This window comes from Mustela nigripes, chromosome 12 (assembly GCF_022355385.1).
Source record: "Mustela nigripes isolate SB6536 chromosome 12, MUSNIG.SB6536, whole genome shotgun sequence".
NCBI lineage: Eukaryota > Metazoa > Chordata > Mammalia > Carnivora > Mustelidae > Mustela > Mustela nigripes.
In genome coordinates this window covers 94,528,878-94,548,461 of record NC_081568.1, presented here as the reverse complement: position 1 = coordinate 94,548,461, position 19,584 = coordinate 94,528,878, and the positions used below count along the sequence as shown (strand labels likewise).

The 19,584-nt window shown below is 41.6% G+C and overlaps 1 protein-coding gene across 6 annotated transcripts in view; it reads right to left on the bottom strand.

The window, feature by feature from the left end:
• MAST4 (microtubule associated serine/threonine kinase family member 4) overlaps nucleotides 1–19,584 on the bottom strand; it is a 554,271-nt gene that overhangs the window by 324,111 nt on the left and 210,576 nt on the right. For 2 of the 6 annotated variants that reach the window (XM_059417995.1, XM_059417997.1), the window contains exon 1: nucleotides 18,936–19,023. The exons of the other annotated variants lie outside the window; for them this stretch is intronic. In XM_059417995.1, coding sequence (XP_059273978.1) covers nucleotides 18,936–18,974 — 39 coding nt within the window. In that variant the 5' untranslated portion in view covers nucleotides 18,975–19,023. Of the gene's footprint in view, nucleotides 1–18,935; nucleotides 19,024–19,584 lie in introns of those variants that run through there. 6 annotated transcript variants of the gene reach the window in all.

The following is a 19,584-nucleotide window of genomic DNA, read 5'->3' as shown; positions in this document are numbered from 1 at the left end:
CTAGCCCTTGACAACAACCAGCTTTATTGGTCATTTACCATGTCGGACCATGTATTTGGGATCTAACAGGGAATAAGATAATTTTCTTCATTTCATGAAGCTTAAGACTCCTGAGGTGGAGACAGACAAGAGAACAGACAATTGAGATGTGGTCTGATGGGGACCTTACCCAGGCTTGGGGGTTCAGAGTGGAAAACTGCTGCTCTGGGCAAAAGTACGTCCAAGTAAACTCAAGAAAGTGGAGGGCATGAGTAAATGAGAAAGGACGAAAGGACGGGGGAAGACAAGACAGAGGTGGGGCAGAAGAAAAGGGAGGCGGCCAAGAGGAAGAGAGGGAGAGCAAGAGAGAGGGAAGGGCAGGTGAGGGGAGGGAAGCAGGAGGGGGAAGAAGATGGGGAAATTCATGCAGCAGAGGAAGAGGAAGGGGGTAGATTGCTCCAAGTAGAGGGCAGAGATCTGGGTTCCTCCTGCTTCCTCCACCTCCCACTGGGGCATCAGGCTGAATGGAGCAAATCTGGCAAACTTCCACAGACCCCTCACCATCATCATCAACTCCACAAGAAGGCTTCATGGTCCACCTCTGGACCCAAATTTAGAACACCACCATGACTACATCACAATTCACAGATGCCCAAAAGAACCAAGGAAACCCAGAACAAGGGCACCCCCAATCATCCCAAATATAGTCCCTGAGTCCAAAAGCTTTCTTATTTCGCAGAGGCAGTGGCCCTCACCCAAACTCCACGCTGTCTACTGACTATGTGAAGAGAACACGAAGCTGGGGAGGGCAGCATGAATGTCAACTGCCTCCACGTGTCTGAGGCAGCTTTCTGCCCTGAGCACGCCAGCCTTCCGAGCGGCCTTCCCTTCACTCAGGTGAACAAACGCCACTGTGGACCTAGTCTGGCCGGCCAGAGCATCTGTGGAACTTTATCTTCCCATTGTGGGCATAGCATCTCATAAAGAGAACACTGCATAAAGTCAATGTCCCGAAAAGGAGAAAAAAACCTCAGAAGAAAAGACAGAAAAGAAACAGAGGACACAAAAAAACAAACAAACAAAAAACCAACCAACCAAACAAACAAAAAAAACAAAACACCACTAGCAAGGATTTCCAGTTCCATACGCCCAAATCCTCACACAGCTCCATCGGAAAGCCGACAGTTGTGAACAATTATTTAGAGCAGAAATGATAAAGGCAGTAACAATATGAGGCTTCGTGCTGATGTGCCACATCAGCTATTTATCACTGTCAAAACATTTAGGATAAAATTACAATAACTTAGGCTAACTTATCACTGGTGAAGTCAAGCCTAGGAATTCTTTACTTGCTAAACAAATAACGGCCTGCTTTTAAGAGGTTAGCAGAGTAAGAGCACACACCACTAATCCTTCAAAGAAGAAAATATTTTATCATTTTTATTGCAAATGTCACTGAAATAAATTTTCATTCCTTAATAATCACATTTTTGCGCTTCCTCTAACCTCTCCGTCAACAAAACCCCCGTACGTTAAAACCTATTGACGTTGTAAAATAAAATTAAGACATCTTTGTAGGGGCACCTGGGTGGCTCGGTGGGTTAGGCCGCTGCCTTAGGCTCAGGTCATGATCTCAGGGTCCTGGGATCGAGTCCCGCATTGGGCTCTCTGCTAGGCAGGGAGCCTGCTTCCTCCTCTCTCTCTCTGCCTGCCTCTCTGCCTGCTTGTGATCTCTCTCTCTGTCAAATAAATAAATAAATACATAAAATCTTAAAAAAAAAAAAAAGACATCTTTGTAGAGGAAAAATGTGAAATAGCTTAGGGGGAAACACAGTCAATCTATTTTGGTGTAAAAATAAAAATGCCTAAATATTTAAAAGGAAAAATAGCTATCTGAAGCAAATAACTAAGTAAAAACTACAAGATAGGGTGATTTCTGTCCCAGGTAACAAAATACCCAATTCAAAATGGCTACAACAAAATGAAGGAGTCACCCAGTGGTGTGTGCCAAGCCCAGAAGGGATTTGCTTCAGACCAGCTTTGACTCAGCAGCTTCCATTGTTAAGGACCTGGTTTACTTTGAATCCCTTGGTCCTGCTTTCTCATGGCATTGCCATTTCCTACAGCAGGCTTTCTTCACATACCCAAAATATTTTTCAGTTACTCTTGAGGTGATGTACTTCCTAATTAATGTCCAACAAGAGAAAGAGCCTCTCGGCATCAGTCTTCCCATTAAAGGGACAGAAGTCCACTCTGTCAGACTCAGTGTGGTCCACATGCCAACCCCGCCATCACTGCGGTCTGAGGGAGCAAAGATGCTCATCAGCCCCTTCTACTCCACCTGCCTGGCTATACCATCCACCTGCCTTGATCTAGACCCAAGTCAGCATGTCCAAAACCACATGGGTTTCATCAAATGGCAATCGGGGATGCATGGAAGGAGCAAAGGAGGAATGGATACCAGGGAACTATTTGGCCTCAGGGAACCACTTCTAATCTTCTAATTGAGATCTTCTAATCAGATCTCAATTTGGTTAAGTCAGGCAAGTCATAAGCTCCAACTCAGTTGTTTTTCATAATAAAAGTAATACCATGTGATCTCCAAAGGTCCTTGGTTGTCTTTACTCCTATTTCCCAAGAACTAAAATTACCCTAAATACCAAGTCCAATATTAAAATCTCTTTTTTTGCCTTATACACTTCTGTTTATTAGCACAGGTCTCCACGTGTCAACTAGTTTTCAAAATCCTTCCAGGCTTTAAGAGAACGGTCCAGGGATTTTTTTTAAACCATGATACACCTCTTCTGATACAATTACACCATTTGTAAGGTACAATTCTGGACTAGCTCTATTTTCTCTGGGACCCAAGTCATCAATAAACTAGCTGCCCTTCCAAAGACCAAGCCCTCCTGCCTCTTAGGGCAGTGGACATTATTTCACCCTGCCTTCCATGAAAAACTATTCAGAACTAATATGGAGGTCTACTATTGCAAAAATACAACACAGCTTTAGCTCTTCAAGGCCACTGGAGGAGTACGGATGAGGGAACTCGTTACTGTCTCATACCAGCTTACGACCTTTACATGGAAATACTACCACCCCACATCTGAGCCTCCATATTATCCTAGATACAACTTCTATTGAGCCAGTCATAGTAGATGATAATTATCAATTGGGCTATTTGTCTTACCCACTTTAGGGAAGCCAAAAAAAAAAAAAAAAAAAAATCACAGGACCATTAGAAATGTGCTCAAACCACCTGGATTTGAATCTAGGCCTCTAGGCTTTGAAGCCAGGCTCTGCCATTTGTTAACTAAATGAATTCTGAGACCTGGAAAGGCTAGTTCACTTGCCAGTTCTGACTTCTGGAAACTGATGTCCACCTAGCTTTTCTCAAGGGGCCACTGGAGAGGTAAAATGAGCCGATCCACGTAAAGCAGTCAGAAAACTGCCCAGCTCAATAAATGTTGTTTATGCCAATTACCACAGCTGGTCTAAGAGCACAGAATAGGACCCAGTTAATACTGTTGATATTACTCTTTTTTACGCATTAATTTGGTCCTTCATAAAGCGTTTCTAAAGCTTAGCAATGCTAAATGGATCTGAGTTATTTTCTAGGTCGTTCTCTCTTCTCATGCTCATACTTCCACTGGCTGATTCCACCCACGACTATGGCTTCAGCCATCACCCACAGGATAATGCCACCTAAATATCTAGCTCTAGGACATTATTGTCCTTATCTCTCCAAGCTGTTTATCTCTCCATGCCATCTTGTCTATTAGATATCTCCCCTTAAATATGAGGAACTTAAAATAAACAGAACATCAAAAGAGAAATGAACAGAAATCAAATGCTAATTTCCATCATTGATGCCACGTCTCTGATAACCCCATCATTGGGTAAACTTCCTCTATGTGCCTCTATGGCATCCTATTGTATATTCCCCTTGTTTAACCATCCATCTTTTCATCCGTGGAGCATCTACTCTGAGATCAGCTAACCATCATAACACACAAAACTCGGCATTCAATTGTCTACTTACTAGTCTGCCTTCTCTCGTTCTGGATCATAAGCTCCCAGAAGATGACAGGAATTGGATCTTATTGGTCCTTGTATCACCAGCTTTGCATAAAATAAAAACACATGATAAAAAACCTGGTGGATGAGGGAATGAATGTTCCCATGACACTGGACTGATGTTGAAGAGCTAAAAACATGTCCCATAAATGGTCTGTTAATAGCAGGAACAGAAGAAAGAAGGTACTAGAAGAATGTAGCTGATCACTGTTTTCAGTGCATATATAAAATCCCAAAGATACTTTCTTAAATCAAATCAACATTCTTACACTATGTCCAAAGCCAGACTACTTTTCATAAAGATAGAAAAAAGATCATATGTGTGCCTGGAGGTTTAAAAGGTCATAGTCTATAACTGTGAAAACTGAGGGGAATAAATTGTGGAAAGCAGAAACCAACACCTCACGACCAACCTATACCCCCAAGTGCTCACACACACACACACACACACACATGCGCGCGCACACACACACACACACACATACCCTTGGCTGGGACCAGCTGTTAATGATGAATGCCAGACTTCACACCACTTTTCAGCTAAGAACAACTTAAGGAAAGCATCTCACAATGACAGGAAGGACTATAATAATGAGAGACACCCTCCTGGTGTGAGGGGGCAGGAAATGATGCAGCCACTGTCACCACCACAACCACCACCACTCCCTACCCCAGCACAGCCACTTGAAACACATGTGAGGGCCCAGAAAGAAAAAGAGGCTCAAAACTGAAATGACTCCTAAACCAGAGTGTCCAGTCACAATAATTTATGCCACTCCTTTCTGCTCTAAGCATGAGCACAGATATACCCTGGCTCTTCTTATATCCAAATCCCCATGAATGTATATTATCTTCCCAGAGCAACTTATCTGACTTGGAAATTATAGAACCTACAAGAGCACAAAGAGAATGGACCCATTTCCACATGGTTCCCAGAAGGTACCAGAAAGCTTCATTCAAACCATGACCAGTACTACTCTGTGAGGACCCCAGACTGAAGAAAAGGTTCTACTGAAGCCTGTGTTTCTTCTTATACACATAACACTGGCTAATCAGCTTCTCATGTACTGAAGGCCTCATAAGAAAAAGTTAGTGCCAGCACCAGCAGGAAGATGGGTGAGAGGGCTCTGGACACAGCTAGGAAAATTATTCTCCCCCTCTGATATAAGTGAAGTGACCACAGCTCAAGAAAAAAGGGATTCCTGAAGGCATTAAGTGTTCAAGGAAAGCGAAATTGGAGAGCATACTGAATGACAGAGAAACTGCCTTGCTGACATGCCATGTTCTTTTAGAGCGCCTGACAGATGAAAGGTGGCCAGTGACGGTCCTGGAAATGCAGGTGAATGGACAGTACAGGAAAAAGGTGTCCTGTTTCAGGACCACAAATGTGACAGCCGTCCAAAAAGATAAGTGCTGTGACATCAACACTCCATCTCATGGAAGCCTTATAAATACCACAAACTAAAAATTCAGGATTTTCTGGGACAAAACAAAATAAGGTGGTTTTGAATTCACACCCACTTTGCCCAGAGTAGATTTACATAAAAATAGCTATAGATAAGGAAATGACATATGTAAATGCAGATATACAGACACACACAAGAACTCCTTTAAGGGCTGCATTTCAAATTATTGTGATTGGTTAAAGGTGTCTAGGCTAGTGTGGCATTAGAGATGCAAAGTTTCATTCATGAAATTTTAAATAATGGTGATAAGATTTATCTAGACGTACAAGCGGAACCTAAATATAAACCACATGAATAATAGAATGTGCATGAATTTTGAATGCTTATTTTTCAGAAGAAAACAAAGAACTGAACGTGTGAGTTCTCCGAGTCTCTAAGTGTAGCCTGTATTTGCATTTCAATGGCTTGCAAGGTAAGCTCTGTGAAATTGGTCAAATGTATAGACTCTCATCTCTCCTCCATCCCCAATCAGTCAATTAGCTACTAGAGAAAGTGGCATACAGATGTTAAAATCCAGCATCTCAGAATCTATTTCAGCTGATACAGATCAAAGTAATTTTGATGCAAGGATGTTGAGGACAGAGACTTTGCACAGAGCAAATTCTGGTTAGGAAGCATGCAAAACCAGGAGCTCATGGCTGATGGGGCCAGGGGACACACACAGAAATGGAATAGACAAGGCAGTTCACAACAAAATTTGTACAGAAAAGAAGAAAAGGCAAAAACTATAGACTGAGAGCCAACACATCAAAACATTTTTCCAGTAGGTAAAAAGGTATAAGTGTAGCAATTTTTGTCCATTTAAAACAAAGGGATTTCAGATGTCAGCTCTGCTATCCTGCAGCTACACTGCACCCAAACCATGAACCCTAATGGTCAATCTCTCCTTATTAGCATTTTTCACTCTTCCCATTAAAAGTCTTTACTGGCACCATATGAGCTACTCTTTGCCCTTTATAAATTCCCCTATTCCAAACGTGCTAGTTTATGCTCACAGGAGTAGAAGTATAATACACACCTATTACATATTAGAATGTTATCAATATGCCTTTTCAATTGCAGCACTTATGGACTTTCGTTTTCTATGTTCCACTCTTTTGTCTTTCCTTTCAATAAAGACAGAGATTTTAGAAATCCAGAAGTGAGCCCAAAAAGCAGGGTGTTATGCTTGGCTCATAGGAGGCATTCAAGAACTAGGAAAAGATACCTGAATTTAAAGAAATGGTGACAATTTGTGGATAGTAAAAATCATGGAGCTCCTTTTACTAAGTGCCCACCCACCCCGCCATGGTTAGTGCTACAGGCTGAATGTCTGTGGCTCCTCCCCCTGCCAATGCAAATTCATATGGTGAAGCCCTAACATGATTGACTTGGAGGTACGGCCTTCAGGAAATTATTAGGGTGAGACTAGGTCATGAAGGTGGGGCCCTAGTAATGGGATTACTGCCCTTAAAAAAAGAAAAAAGGAAGAGACATGAGATTTGTCTCCACCGTTAAGACAGAGCCAGGAGGTAGCCATCTGAAAGCCAGGAAGAGGGATCTCACCAGATATGCAATCTGTAGCACGTTGACCTTGACATTCCCAGGCTCCAGAAGTGTGAAAAATGTTTGTTGTTTAAGACCCCCTGTCCATATGATTTTGTTACAGCAGCCTGAACTAAGACAACTAGATATTTACCTACCTTTGCTGTAGTCCACTAATAATCCTGCTTGGTAAATGTTAGTATCCTTACATTATAGCAACACACACACACACACACACACACCCCAAGACACATAAAAATTTTAACCTGCTCCAGAGTCACACAACTGGGATGTGGCAAGTGACATAGTCCAAGGGAAGCAGAGAAAGAAAGAGGTTCAGCTATCTAGAAATACAGTAACGATGGCCATGATCATGTACTGTGTTCTTGCTACCTGCTTGATACTTTCCAAAGTAATTTACACACATCCATCTTAATTATTTTTACAGCATTGCTGGGAGGTGAGTAGTATTCCCATTTTATGGATAGCAAAACTGAAGCTTAGAAGAGAGCAGTATGCCCAGAATAATCAAGGCAACAGGTGCTGGATCAACACCCCCACTGAAGTCTAACAGACTTCAACGCCACTGCTCTTATACTCGTAACCACAATACGAGCTCATCCCCTGTATTGTCACCACTGCCACCATAACTCTGGGTCACAAACCCACATAAAACTAGCACTTACAACAATTATCATTTAGTCTCATGTTTGCAAGTCTACATGTTGACTATGAGTCTGCCCGTCTTGACTCCTGGCTCCCGGTTTCTGTAGGGTCCATTCCACAAGGATTTGCTCTGGGACCCAGTGGCTACTCAGGGCATGTTCTTCTCACAGAAAATCACCAAAGTGCAATGAGGTGAAACCAACTCCACAAACTTATTTCAAGCCTCTGCTTGTGACACATTCGCTGACAGCTCATTGGACCCAGCAGGTCACATAGGTGAGCCCAAAGTCCACCGATGGGAAATAAGCCATGTCCACCGTGAAACCATGAGGCCTGGGCAGGGGACTGAATATATACAGAGGAGTAAAAAATCAAGAGAGTAGTTGTATCCACCACACTCACCAAATTCAATTTGTATTTACCATATCTTTTAGTTGGACTGTTCAACAGTTAATGGAAAAAGAATCTGTGAGCTCAATAATTTAAAGTTCTAATGAAAAAGTATAAATAGTCAAATCCATGGTATTATTCCACCTTCACCTTCAGAACAATACTAAAATTGAAAGAATAGATAACTGGAAAATACAAAAGTACCACCTCTCATCAGGAAAAAATATCATTATGATAAAAATCCTATAAAATGAATTTCTTGACGTGGCTGATATCTAAAAATAAGCACTAAGCTAAAACAATCCATTAAAAAACACTTAAGTGTTTTTTACAGTCATTTCCTGCTCATTGCAACACATTCTACCTCTCACTCTTAAGAGGGTTCAGTTTTTACCAATGTGATTTCATGTCTTTGTGTGTACATACACAAATTGGCAACAGTGTGTCAGAAAATTGATAAAATTGTACACATGCCATCTGTCTTTCTTGGTTGAACCCCCTGTCTTCAATTACAGCTATTCCATTCAAAGGGAACAAAAATCTTGGCTGAATTTGATGTAATCTCACTCAGGTTTTAAATTTACTCACTGTTTCAAGCAATATGGTACCAACCTCATCATCTTCATTTAAGAATGAATTGCTTTTTCCATTACAGCCTCTAGTTTGAGATGTTTCATTTTGCCTTTTCAAAATTGTATTGAAATGAGACTTTGTAGGCAAGTCGTCAAAGTTGGAAGCAATTTACAAAAATATGGGCACACCAAAAACCCACAAAAACACACAAAAAACTCCTACATCTTCAAAATGGATACATTATTTTCAAGATCCAACACTACAGCATGAAATGACTCTGCTCTTAGTATAACTATAACCAGTCTTGCAAAAGAAGTGTTAAAATACACATAATAGTAATTCTTGGAAGCTATTCTAAGAGAAACCTATTAGTCTGTGAGAAATTGCCCTCTCTTCCTATTCATAATGTACTTCGATTAATTATTTAAAGCAGATGACTTCAGAATCTATAACTGGCCTTGACCTCTGTGTGGAAACAAGCCTAAACCCATACGTTCAGTAGCTTACCGAACATCTCTGCCTACAAGGTGCTTCCATTATATATGCACAGAATTAGTCGTCCTCTCACCATGTAGATCATTTTTATTTCTGGCCCCTAGCTGTTGCTGGTCCTATGGTCTGAAACCTGGAGGTCACCTGCAGCTTCTCCCAGCTCTTTCCCACCCATCCCAAGAGTCACCATGCCTTAATTGTACTGAGCTGCCTCTTCTCTACTCCTGCAGCCACAGACTCGGGAGCAGTGGTGACACTGCTCACTTCCTCGCTCCTAACGTCCTAGGCACCTCCAGCCTCTCCTGGAGCACCCTCTATTCACACGTGACACAACAAGTGACAGCTGGCACAAGACTGCTGTGCCCCGCTTAAGCTCTTTCAGTGGCTTCCTATTGTTGGGGGATCCTGTCCAGATCCCTCAACAAGACATAGCTCTTGGGCCTCCAGCTGGTCCCTTCCTCCCTCTCACAGGCATCACCTGTAGCTCCTTCCAAAGGGAGGGTGTACCCCATGTGGTCACCCCATCTTGGCATGCACAGCTGCTTCCCTGGCCTGGAACCTACTTCCTGCCTCACCCGCGCCTTGTCATCTGTCACCACTTGGCGGCAACCTCCCCACCTGCACAAAGCCTTCCGCCTCCCATGGCACAGCCTGGCACTATTACCGTGCCCCCCTCCCCTGCACTGTGACAGATGTGGGACCTAGCGCTGGCTGTTGCCAGGACTGCTGTGCGAAGCCCCTTGCAGGTGGGCGCCATATCCCACTCCTGTTATGCTGATGGAGCTGGCAATGAAAAGGCCAACGGTGTATACATAACACACAACACTCAGTCGTCTGACACCCGTCTGGTCAAAATATGCTGCTGCTGTTGCTGCTATCATCATTATGATTATATGTCTGTTGAAAGAAAGGCAAAGAATGGAGTTCTATCCCTGACTGCGTGAATCAAAAGCATCTGCGTTCACAATCTAAGGGTAGTAAGTGTTTTGAGAACTCAAGCAAGGGCACTACAGAAGATCTACAGCAAGAGCCCCGAATCACACGTGTTTGTTATCGGCCGCATTAAGATAATGCTTCAAGGGACAAAGCTACCTCTTACCATACCTGAGGTGGTTTCTAGAAGTAAAGCACAGGGCATGCACCAGCAATTTTTTAAAAATGTAAAAATGGAACTGGACAGCAGCAGTGCCCTGGGTCCTGGTTAACGGGTCCGGGGTTAATGGTCTAGGGCTGCCTCCAGCCATCCCAATCTCGTAACTGCCCCTGAACGTGGGTTTGTTAATGCTCTCACATTACTACCATTGCCATTACTTAGGAACTCAAGAAACAAATACAAGGAGGACATCCACCTCCACCTTCTTCTCCATAAAAACAAAACCCACGTCTTACTGGAAGAAAGGAAGCCAGGGCTGCCACATATGCCTTTTTAGAGACTGTCAAATTTTGCATTTGGAAGTACAGAAGGAGGTTCCATGCCTCTGGGCTCCTTGGACGGGTGATCCCACCCAGAGCAGTGGGTCTCAAGCCCAGCTGCGCCACTGAGAGGTGCTAATTCAATCCATGGGGACTGCATCTGGGTCTCAGGCTTTAGAGGCTCTGCAGGTTGTTCAAAATGACAGCCTCTGTTAAACCACTGTCCTAAGGTCTGGAACCATGTATCATATTAGAACTGATTTACCTTTTTCAAATCCACAAAGACACAAAATAAACAATCTTTGAGAGCTTTTCAATGATCTTAGTGAGGGATATAAAACAACTTCTTAGACAACAAAGCAAAAAAAAAAAAAAGAAAATCATAAAAAAGCTCTCAAATCTCACTTTGGCTGATTATACAAGTAATACATGCTTACTATAGAACAGTTAAAGAAAAATTCTTAGATCCTGCCATCAAGATGTAATTAACCTTTTAGTGCTTTTCCCCCTGTTATCTTACATGAAAAAAAATAAATAAACAAAAAACAGGTTCCTAATATACGTGAGATAGGAATTATTTTTTTTTTGTTGTTTCTTTCCACCACCCCCAACTTCTCCTCTTCTGCCTCATACAGACTAATGTGTGGGTAGGTGCTACACATTTTTATAGACTTATACAACCTTTGTATACACTTTGCTTTTTCACTTCTCATCATTGTTATCAGCTTCTTCCCGATCACGAAACATTCGTCAAACGCATGATTTTAATGGCAATGTTGTCTTCTAACATGTATGTCTCCAAAGTCATTTGCCAACCTCCATGCTTTTGGTTGCTTCCAAGACAGACACATGGTTTCAAAGACTTTTTAAAAAGCTCTACCGTTGCTCATAGTTTATTTGCAATTCAAGTTTCAAGTAAAATCAAATACCCTATTCTTATTACACTCTGATGTCAACGATAAAATGATTGGTGGCTGCATGAATATTGATTGAGCTTTCTAATTTCAGGTAATTCACAGTTTTTAGAGTTAACCTAATTCATTGATTAGCTGGTCTTTTAGTCTCCTTTTGTCTTCTTCTAAAATTATTCTTTAGATAATTTCAGTGCTCTAAGTGCAAGATTATTAAATTTTCAGGTATTATCTACTTTGAAAAACCGTTTCTGGCAACTTAAGATTTCTCAAAGATATAATACATAAAACCACACAAGTCCTCAAAGCAGGAACTAAGAACCCAACAGTGGAGAAGTGGTGGCTACATTTATCTCAAAAGTTACTGCAGCTGAGTGTGTAACCATTCTGACCAGCTGAGACAAAACTGGCAAGACAGAGCCAGCTCCCAGTACCTGATTCGAAGAAGCAAACGGGTTCACCTGAAAGAAGGACCATTGTGAGTAGTGAATGCTAAGCTAATTTATCATGCGGGCCTAATGCAAGAGACAACGCACATCATAAGGGCCAGGACTTCAAGGGGAGTTTTCCAGAAAGCGCAGAGATGGACAATCACAGCCATTTCTTTTAGCAACTCTCACTAAGAGCCAAGGACATGATGTGAAGTCGTAAGTCTGTCAAAGGATTTCCAGGGGAGCAGAGATGGACAGTCAGACTGTGACAGGGCAGAGCTAAGGGAAGCTGGGGGACAAACAGGAAGAGATCACCCGAGGTGTTCACACCCCCACTTCTCTGAGCCCAGATCTGAGGAGTAAGGCAATTCAAAACTGAGATTGCTTGCAGGATCTCAAGTGCAGGTGTCCTGCATTATTGATTCAAAGAAGACCATGTGCTTCAGACACTAAAGTAGAAGGGGAGGAACACTCTCCCAAGAGGATTCGCAGCCTGACTAGAAAGAAGACATCATTACATGTAAGTGGGAAACGGTTGAGGGCCAGGGCTTTTCACAAAAGAGCAGCTTTGAATCCATTTAAGTGCTTGAACTCAGTTCAGGCTCCAGAGATCTGCACGAGGAAAACTGATCATTTTGACCACGGCTGGCAAAATGCTGCCAGAGCGAGCGAAGAGCAGATCATTACATGCCATCGTACTGTCTGTACCTCCATTGCCCATCCAGACCTACGCCCGAACCTTAGAGTCTGCCTACATGGACAACAGGTATGGGATCACTTGCCCCTCTGCCTTCTGACTGGGTTTTGCCAATGGGGAGCACCTTCAAGAGTGCAGAAGGAGGGCGCCTGGGTGGCTCAGTGGGTTAAGCCGCTGCCTTCGGCTCAGGTCATGATCTCAGGGTCCTGGGATCGAGTCCCGAATCGGGCTCTCTGCTCAGCAGGGAGCCTGCTTCCTCCTCTCTCTCTCTGCCTGCCTCTCTGCCTACTTGTGATCTCTCTCTGTCAAATAAATAAATAAATAAATAATCTTAAAAAAAAAAAAAAAACACACACACACACATTCTATTTGGGGACGCCTGGGTGGCTCAGTTGGTTAAGCAGCTGCCTTCGGCTCAGGTCATGATCCCAGCGTCCTGGGATCGAGTCCCACATCGGGCTCCTTGCTCCGCAGGGAGCCTGCTTCTCCCTCTGCCTCTGCCTTCCACTCTGTCTGCCTATGCTTGCTCTTGCTCGCTCTCTCTCTGACAAATAAATAAATAAATAAATAAAGAGTGCAGAAGGAAGGAGGACAACAAAGTTGTGATGTCCCCTCAGCCCCTCCCTGCAGAATCACCATGGAAGGGCTATGTAGCTTCATCTAAGGCGCCTGTCACTTGCCTTCTCCGTCTGGACCTTCGGCAACGGCTCCCTCACTCCTTCAGGCCTATGAAGATGATGGCTTCCTATTGCTCCTACCCTCTGGGACTGCACCATCCCTTAAACTTCACCTATACCTTGCCTATACATACCTTTACACTTTCCCTTTCATTAAACTCTTCTCAAATTATCCAATTTATGCATGCCATCTTTTTACCGCCTGGACCCTGCCTGATACCCACATTTAACTCTTTAAAATCACACTATGCAAGGCTTTGTCTGATATGCACATTTGAGTATTTAAAATCATAAGGCTCTGTGGCAATAGAGAGGCAAGTGTGCTAAGGTTAACTTATTAAGTACTGTGTGCCAGGTGCAGTACTTACATGACCTACAACCTCCTCCAATCTTAAAATACCTTAATATTTCTATTTTACAGATGTGGTTAAGCATTGTGTCTAAAGTAACAGAGCTATTCATTGTCACTGAACACATGTCCTATTCTAAAACCAGGAATCTTCAATGGTCTTATCATTTCAGTGTAAGACATTCAAATCATTTTATAACAATGCACCATGCAATAGAATTAGGTACGCAAATAAAATAGATGTTAACTATTACAAAGACCAGAATGGACTGCAGTAATTTTGGGAAATATCATCAAAGAATGAGAATTTACTGTGGTCCCTAAAATGAGCAGCAAGAATTTGAGCAAAATAAGGAAAGAGCATTTTAGGTAAAGGGGATCTAGAGATCTATGACATCTGGAGAGGGGTGATGGGATAAGGTTTTGGAAGGCAAAGAGTTGGCAAAGAAACCCAAAAAGTAGACAGAAGCTAAATTAAAAAGAGTCAGCTATGTTTTAACTCTATCCAGAGGTAGATAATAAGTCACACAGGAATTTTAAACATGCGGTTGTGTGGGGATCCAGGCTGACAACCAGCATAGACTGGAGAAGGGCCTGGACACAAAGGGATATGAGACATTTCAGAAATTCAGAGGTAAAAGAGTATTGCCCTAGACACTGGACATATTTTTATGGTAGAATTATTAAGGCTTAGGGACAGCAGGTAACAGATGGAGAAATCAAAGGTGGGAATGAGATGACTTGAAAAATTAGTATTTCAGAGACAAAAAAAGAGATGACAATTTTCTAGTTTATCAGCTATATCCGAGAATAAGAAGGTGCAAAAGAGGAGCCAGTATTCAAAGTAATCTATTTTACATGGTTACAAAAAGGTGTTAAGAAAAAACAATTATTTAAGCACAAAATAGAAATTTGAGGGAACATAAGCTTTTGAGGGCATCCCATCCTTACCCTCTGTGAATCAGGAAACCACAACATTTTATTTCCATCTCAGACACAAAAAGTGAACTCCTTCAACAGCTAAGAAATACCACTTTAGATATGGCCACACCTGGTCTAATTAATTAGGCTTTTGCAACTACCAAAAGTTCATTTACCATCAGGGCACCTAGGTGGCTCAATCAGTTAGGAGGAAATCAAGGAAATCCTCTTGATTTCAGCTATGGTTATGATCTCAGGACTTCAGGATCAAGCCCTATGCCAGGCTCCATGCTAGGGGAGCCTGCTTAGGAGTCTTTCTCTCCCTCTCTCTCTTATTCTGCCTTTGCCCCTCCCCCTGCTTGTGCACTCTCTCTCTTAAAAAAATTTTTTTTTTTTTAATTTACCATCTTGATTCTTCCCGTCCCAAAAAAAGCCTCTTTGCCTTTCTGGAAACTTTGAAGAACAGAAGTTCTTTATGCCAAACTATTATCATAACTTTTTATTAAATTAATCCTCTAACTAGAGTTCTGACATGTAACTACACAGAATCTTAAGGACAGAGAAGAGTCCCACACAACAATACTGTGATGGAATTTTGGGTCAAGTGTAAACACATCCAAATCACTTTAAAGTTGATAGAGAAGACACACTGAGGCATTGTGATTTGAATGACCCACATTTAAGTACTGAGGAAAACAGAGGTAGCTGGATACCCAGTGAGAACAGAAGAGTCCAACTGCTTCTTTGCTTACCAAAATTAGTTTGAGACAATGGCCAGTGGAAAATCAGAGCCTAGACCAAAGTAATAATGTTAGCTTTTTGTTGTTGTTTCACTTAAGGCTGGGAGACAAAGTCAGGTAAAAAGGAAAGCAAAAACAAAACAAAACAACAACAACAACAAAAAAAACCCACACACACAAAAAAACCTAACACAAATCTGGAAGTCTATAGTCAAAAGATTAGTCATTAACTACATCACATAGGAAAAAAAAAATTCATGCTAGCTGCATGTGATTATCTGGAAGTGGACTGAAATGCCAATACATAACTGGGGAGGAGGGAAATCAACAGATGATAGCAGGCAGAGCAAAATACCACAGGAGGACAGGAAAGGAATCCTATGACATCTCTCTAGGAGACTACTCCCTCTTTTAGTGATTTGTTGATACTTTAATGATGCCTATCCATCCTTCTCCAGCCTTGAGAGCTATCATATTAGAGATAGGGATACTTTCATTAAAACAAACAAAATGGAAACATGTAACAAAAATCACTGAAACAATTAATTTCCCTGACATTTAAAAAATATGATCTGTGTATGAGGAATATTAGCCCTGAAAGGAGCCAGTTATCCTTTGATGAATTAGACCTGTCTAGAAATTCAAATTGCCCCAAGTCCAAGGTCTGCTCAAGCCCATCCATCTGTCAGAATTTCCTATGTTTTGAGATGCAGGTTCTAACAGTGGAAGCCATTGGGGCCTCTTTCCCCCATTCTCATTTCAAAGGCAGTGATTGAAGTGCTATCAGCAGTACAGGAAATATTAATAGAGTCCACAGAAAAGATGGAGAAGTGAGTCACTTAAGATGAACAACTCAGTTGTGTTGCCCTTTTATGAGGGAGTCAGTCCTTGAGAAATTGTATGTTCTCACTAAAAAATTTCTCAAAGACCAGATTTTAAAAATACCACTAGTATTCCTGTGTTTTAAGAGCTAGGGGTACTGAAATTCTGAAAGTAGGTTCTAAACACATACCACATTTTACACTGAACACATACTACATTATTATAAAAATACACTTTATGGAATTAGAATATTTGTGTGCTCCAGATTTTTGACTGGGCTTTTTGTTTTCTAAATAACTGACCTGTTTGACAAAGCATGCCTCTCTATTCAGTGTGGCACATCAACTGACTCTTATCATTATATAAAATCCTATAGCCCTGTCAAAATGATCCCTGTAAATAAATAATGTTTACTATCTTTGCTGCTGATTCTTCTAACTTAAAAACAAACTCCAATAGCATACATGGAGTAAAAATGTAACCATTTCATCTTGCTAGTTATGACACAGTGTTACAAAAATAAAAATTATCCCTTGCTATTCACCAACATATTGTCTATTATGTGCTAGTGTATTTATTATATAGCCATTAACTTTTTAGGCCTCATTTATACCCATCTCCTACTTAGTACACTCAAAGGTCTCGTTCTGAAATACTTTACATAAAAATAAACGGACACTGAGGGGACAGGACTTGCTCAAGACTACCTCGCAAACAAAGGGTCAGAATTACGAATACAAAATGTGTAGGTTTCACCTTCACTTCCCTACTACAGATGTATCTCGGTGACATGCTGAAATGTTTCAAATAGTGTATATTTGAAAATTAATGTTTAAATTCACTAGGTGGCGTTACTCTCATGAACTCCACAGTATCTTTTGTAATACAAATTCTTAAATTTTATATTTTATAAATAGATTCCTTATACAGTAGTTTCTTTAAAAAAACTACTCTATGTAAGAGATGGCTTTTAAAAAATATATTAGATATAATGGGAGTAAAAAAAAAAAAAGCTTTGTTTGAGCCAAAGTTAAGTTGTAGCCATGAGGGGGGCAGAACTTTGAGACGCTTTCATATTGTTACTTCTCACAGAATAAAAACTTGTATCTCATTCATAAAAGAAATCAGACATTCTTTATCCATTGTGTAGCTTATGGTAGATGTAGTTAAAGTATGTTGAGTATGACAACAATCTAGCTGTCCAAGTATTACATCAATGAATTATGCTTCCTTTGTTTTGTTGCAAATGTTTTTGACAAGAGAGTATCTCCAGTATTTTAAATAACCACAATCATTATTTATTTCTAAAATTAAAAGTTCTGTGAGATCTCTATCCCTCAAAAGCACCATGTGTTTCAACCATATCCTCTGAAGTTTTGAGAATATATATTACAGAAATAAACCATAAAAAGGAGCTTCTGATCAACCATACATTAAGCAATTATCCAAAATGCATTAAAGGAAAGAGAAAACTTAGCTGAACTGCCACTTATTAATAAGCTGAACCACGGGGGACCTTAACAGTTTATCATCTTTATAACAAAGAGACTTTCCATATTTAGCCACTGACCCCAAAGAGGACATGGAGCCCCACGAACAGCTGTGCATTACCAGAACTTTATAGATGTGATGAAAACAAAGAAAAGGAAATCCACAGCAGTGACTAACCACACTGTACATTCAAAACAATGACCACAGTGAAAATCATTAAAGAGGCAAGTCTGTTTACTTAGGCTGGGAACAATACATGACATTTAACCCCAATTTCTTTAATCCCTCTTTTGTTTACCTGCAAATAATCCCCTAATTTACCCACAATATTATGATATGAATAATAACTGTATTAGTAATGGACACTTAGAACAAAAAAAGCAGACAACTAGACCAGTTGGAAGTCAACGCCTATTAAGGACTATCTGGAAGCATTCCTAAATGTGCTATATATTCTGTACTGTCAAGCATGCATTTGACATTTTTTTTTTCAAAAATAATGAATGAGAGTTTAACAATAGCTACTCACTAGATTCTTTCAGAAAAAAAAAATACCACTTATACACAAAAGAAAGAGTTATCAAAGAGTTAAACATACTAATTCTGAACATACTTAGGTTTTGGCTTCCTTAAAGTTACAAATCGCTAAGCAGATGTTTTTTTTCAAGTTGTCTGATTTGCCAAGTTTTGACTTGGAATACATTTGTACACTGAAGTCGGAGTAATTTAATTAGAGAAACTTGGGCACAAAAATCAAGGCAGTAAGATGGGGATCTTTCCCCATCTCAATGTAAACAAATTACAGTCAACGTTGATTGAGCTGCCAGCAGAAACTTTCATCTCCCTGACAGGAGAAAACTCTCAGCAGCTGCACACATCTGCAAGACCATCAGACAGATGCTGCTGCCGCTCGGAGGTTGATCCTGACACAAAACTGAGTCCTGCGTTCCCAGAACTGAACAGAGTTGCCACCCTCGACAGACTTCCCAGACACTTGACAGAATGCCAAATTGGCTCCTCAGCTGTCACCACCAGCCACGATTTAACTATTCTTGAACAACCGGCAGAAAAACAACGCACAAAGTATCACACTAAAAGTCCTATCCATTGTCTCTGACAAAAGAGCCTTTCTCATTGAGCCCTGTGATGTGTCACTGAACCCTGTTAACCAGAGACTTAGTGTATCCCATTGCCAAGGGGATACGAGGAACCGTGCACGCTATCCGTGCCCAGAAAAGGAATGAAAAGGGAACTTTGAAATCCTCAACGACAGACCACTGAGGATGCTACATTGCAAGAACAGAAGGATCTCCTACCTGGAGCCCTCTTCGTCTTAGAATGCTGGACTCATCCATCTCCCCCTCCGCTTTCTCTGAGCCTCACAACAGTCTAGCCATGCTGTACTACCTCTACTTGAGCACGCTAATTCAGAGCCCGGCAGCTGCTGAACACTTACATCACGCTCTAGCTGATTGGAGCCCAGAGTCAGCTGGTCCCGCTTAGTTATGCACTCCAGCAACTTCGGAGATCACGGAGGCTTGCAGTTTGGGGCGAGAGTGCAGCAAGTGGGCTCAGGTACCTAAAGCGTTTAGCCAGGCGGAGGAGGGCTCTGGCAATTAGGCAGGAAACTGTGGGGTCCCTGTTTTTCCTTCTCCTTCAAAACGCGGGCTCTGGCATTCCGGACGACCAGTAAATGGCTTTCAGCAGGAGCTCCGGGTCAAGCCCCTTCTGAAGCAACTAGAAGGTCAGAGTGGCTAAGTAAATCAGTGGTGACAGACACCTCTGCAAAAGGCAGCGACTGATTGGGACGGTGAAAAACTAGGGCACAGCTGGTCAGCCAAGCAGCACCACCATGCCTGCCACTCATCTTTTCTGATGGCATTAAAGAAAAAAATGTAGCAGAACACGCACGCTGCCTGGAAACCCTGCGAATAGAGGGCTCTGGGTGGCTGCTCTTCCAGCCTT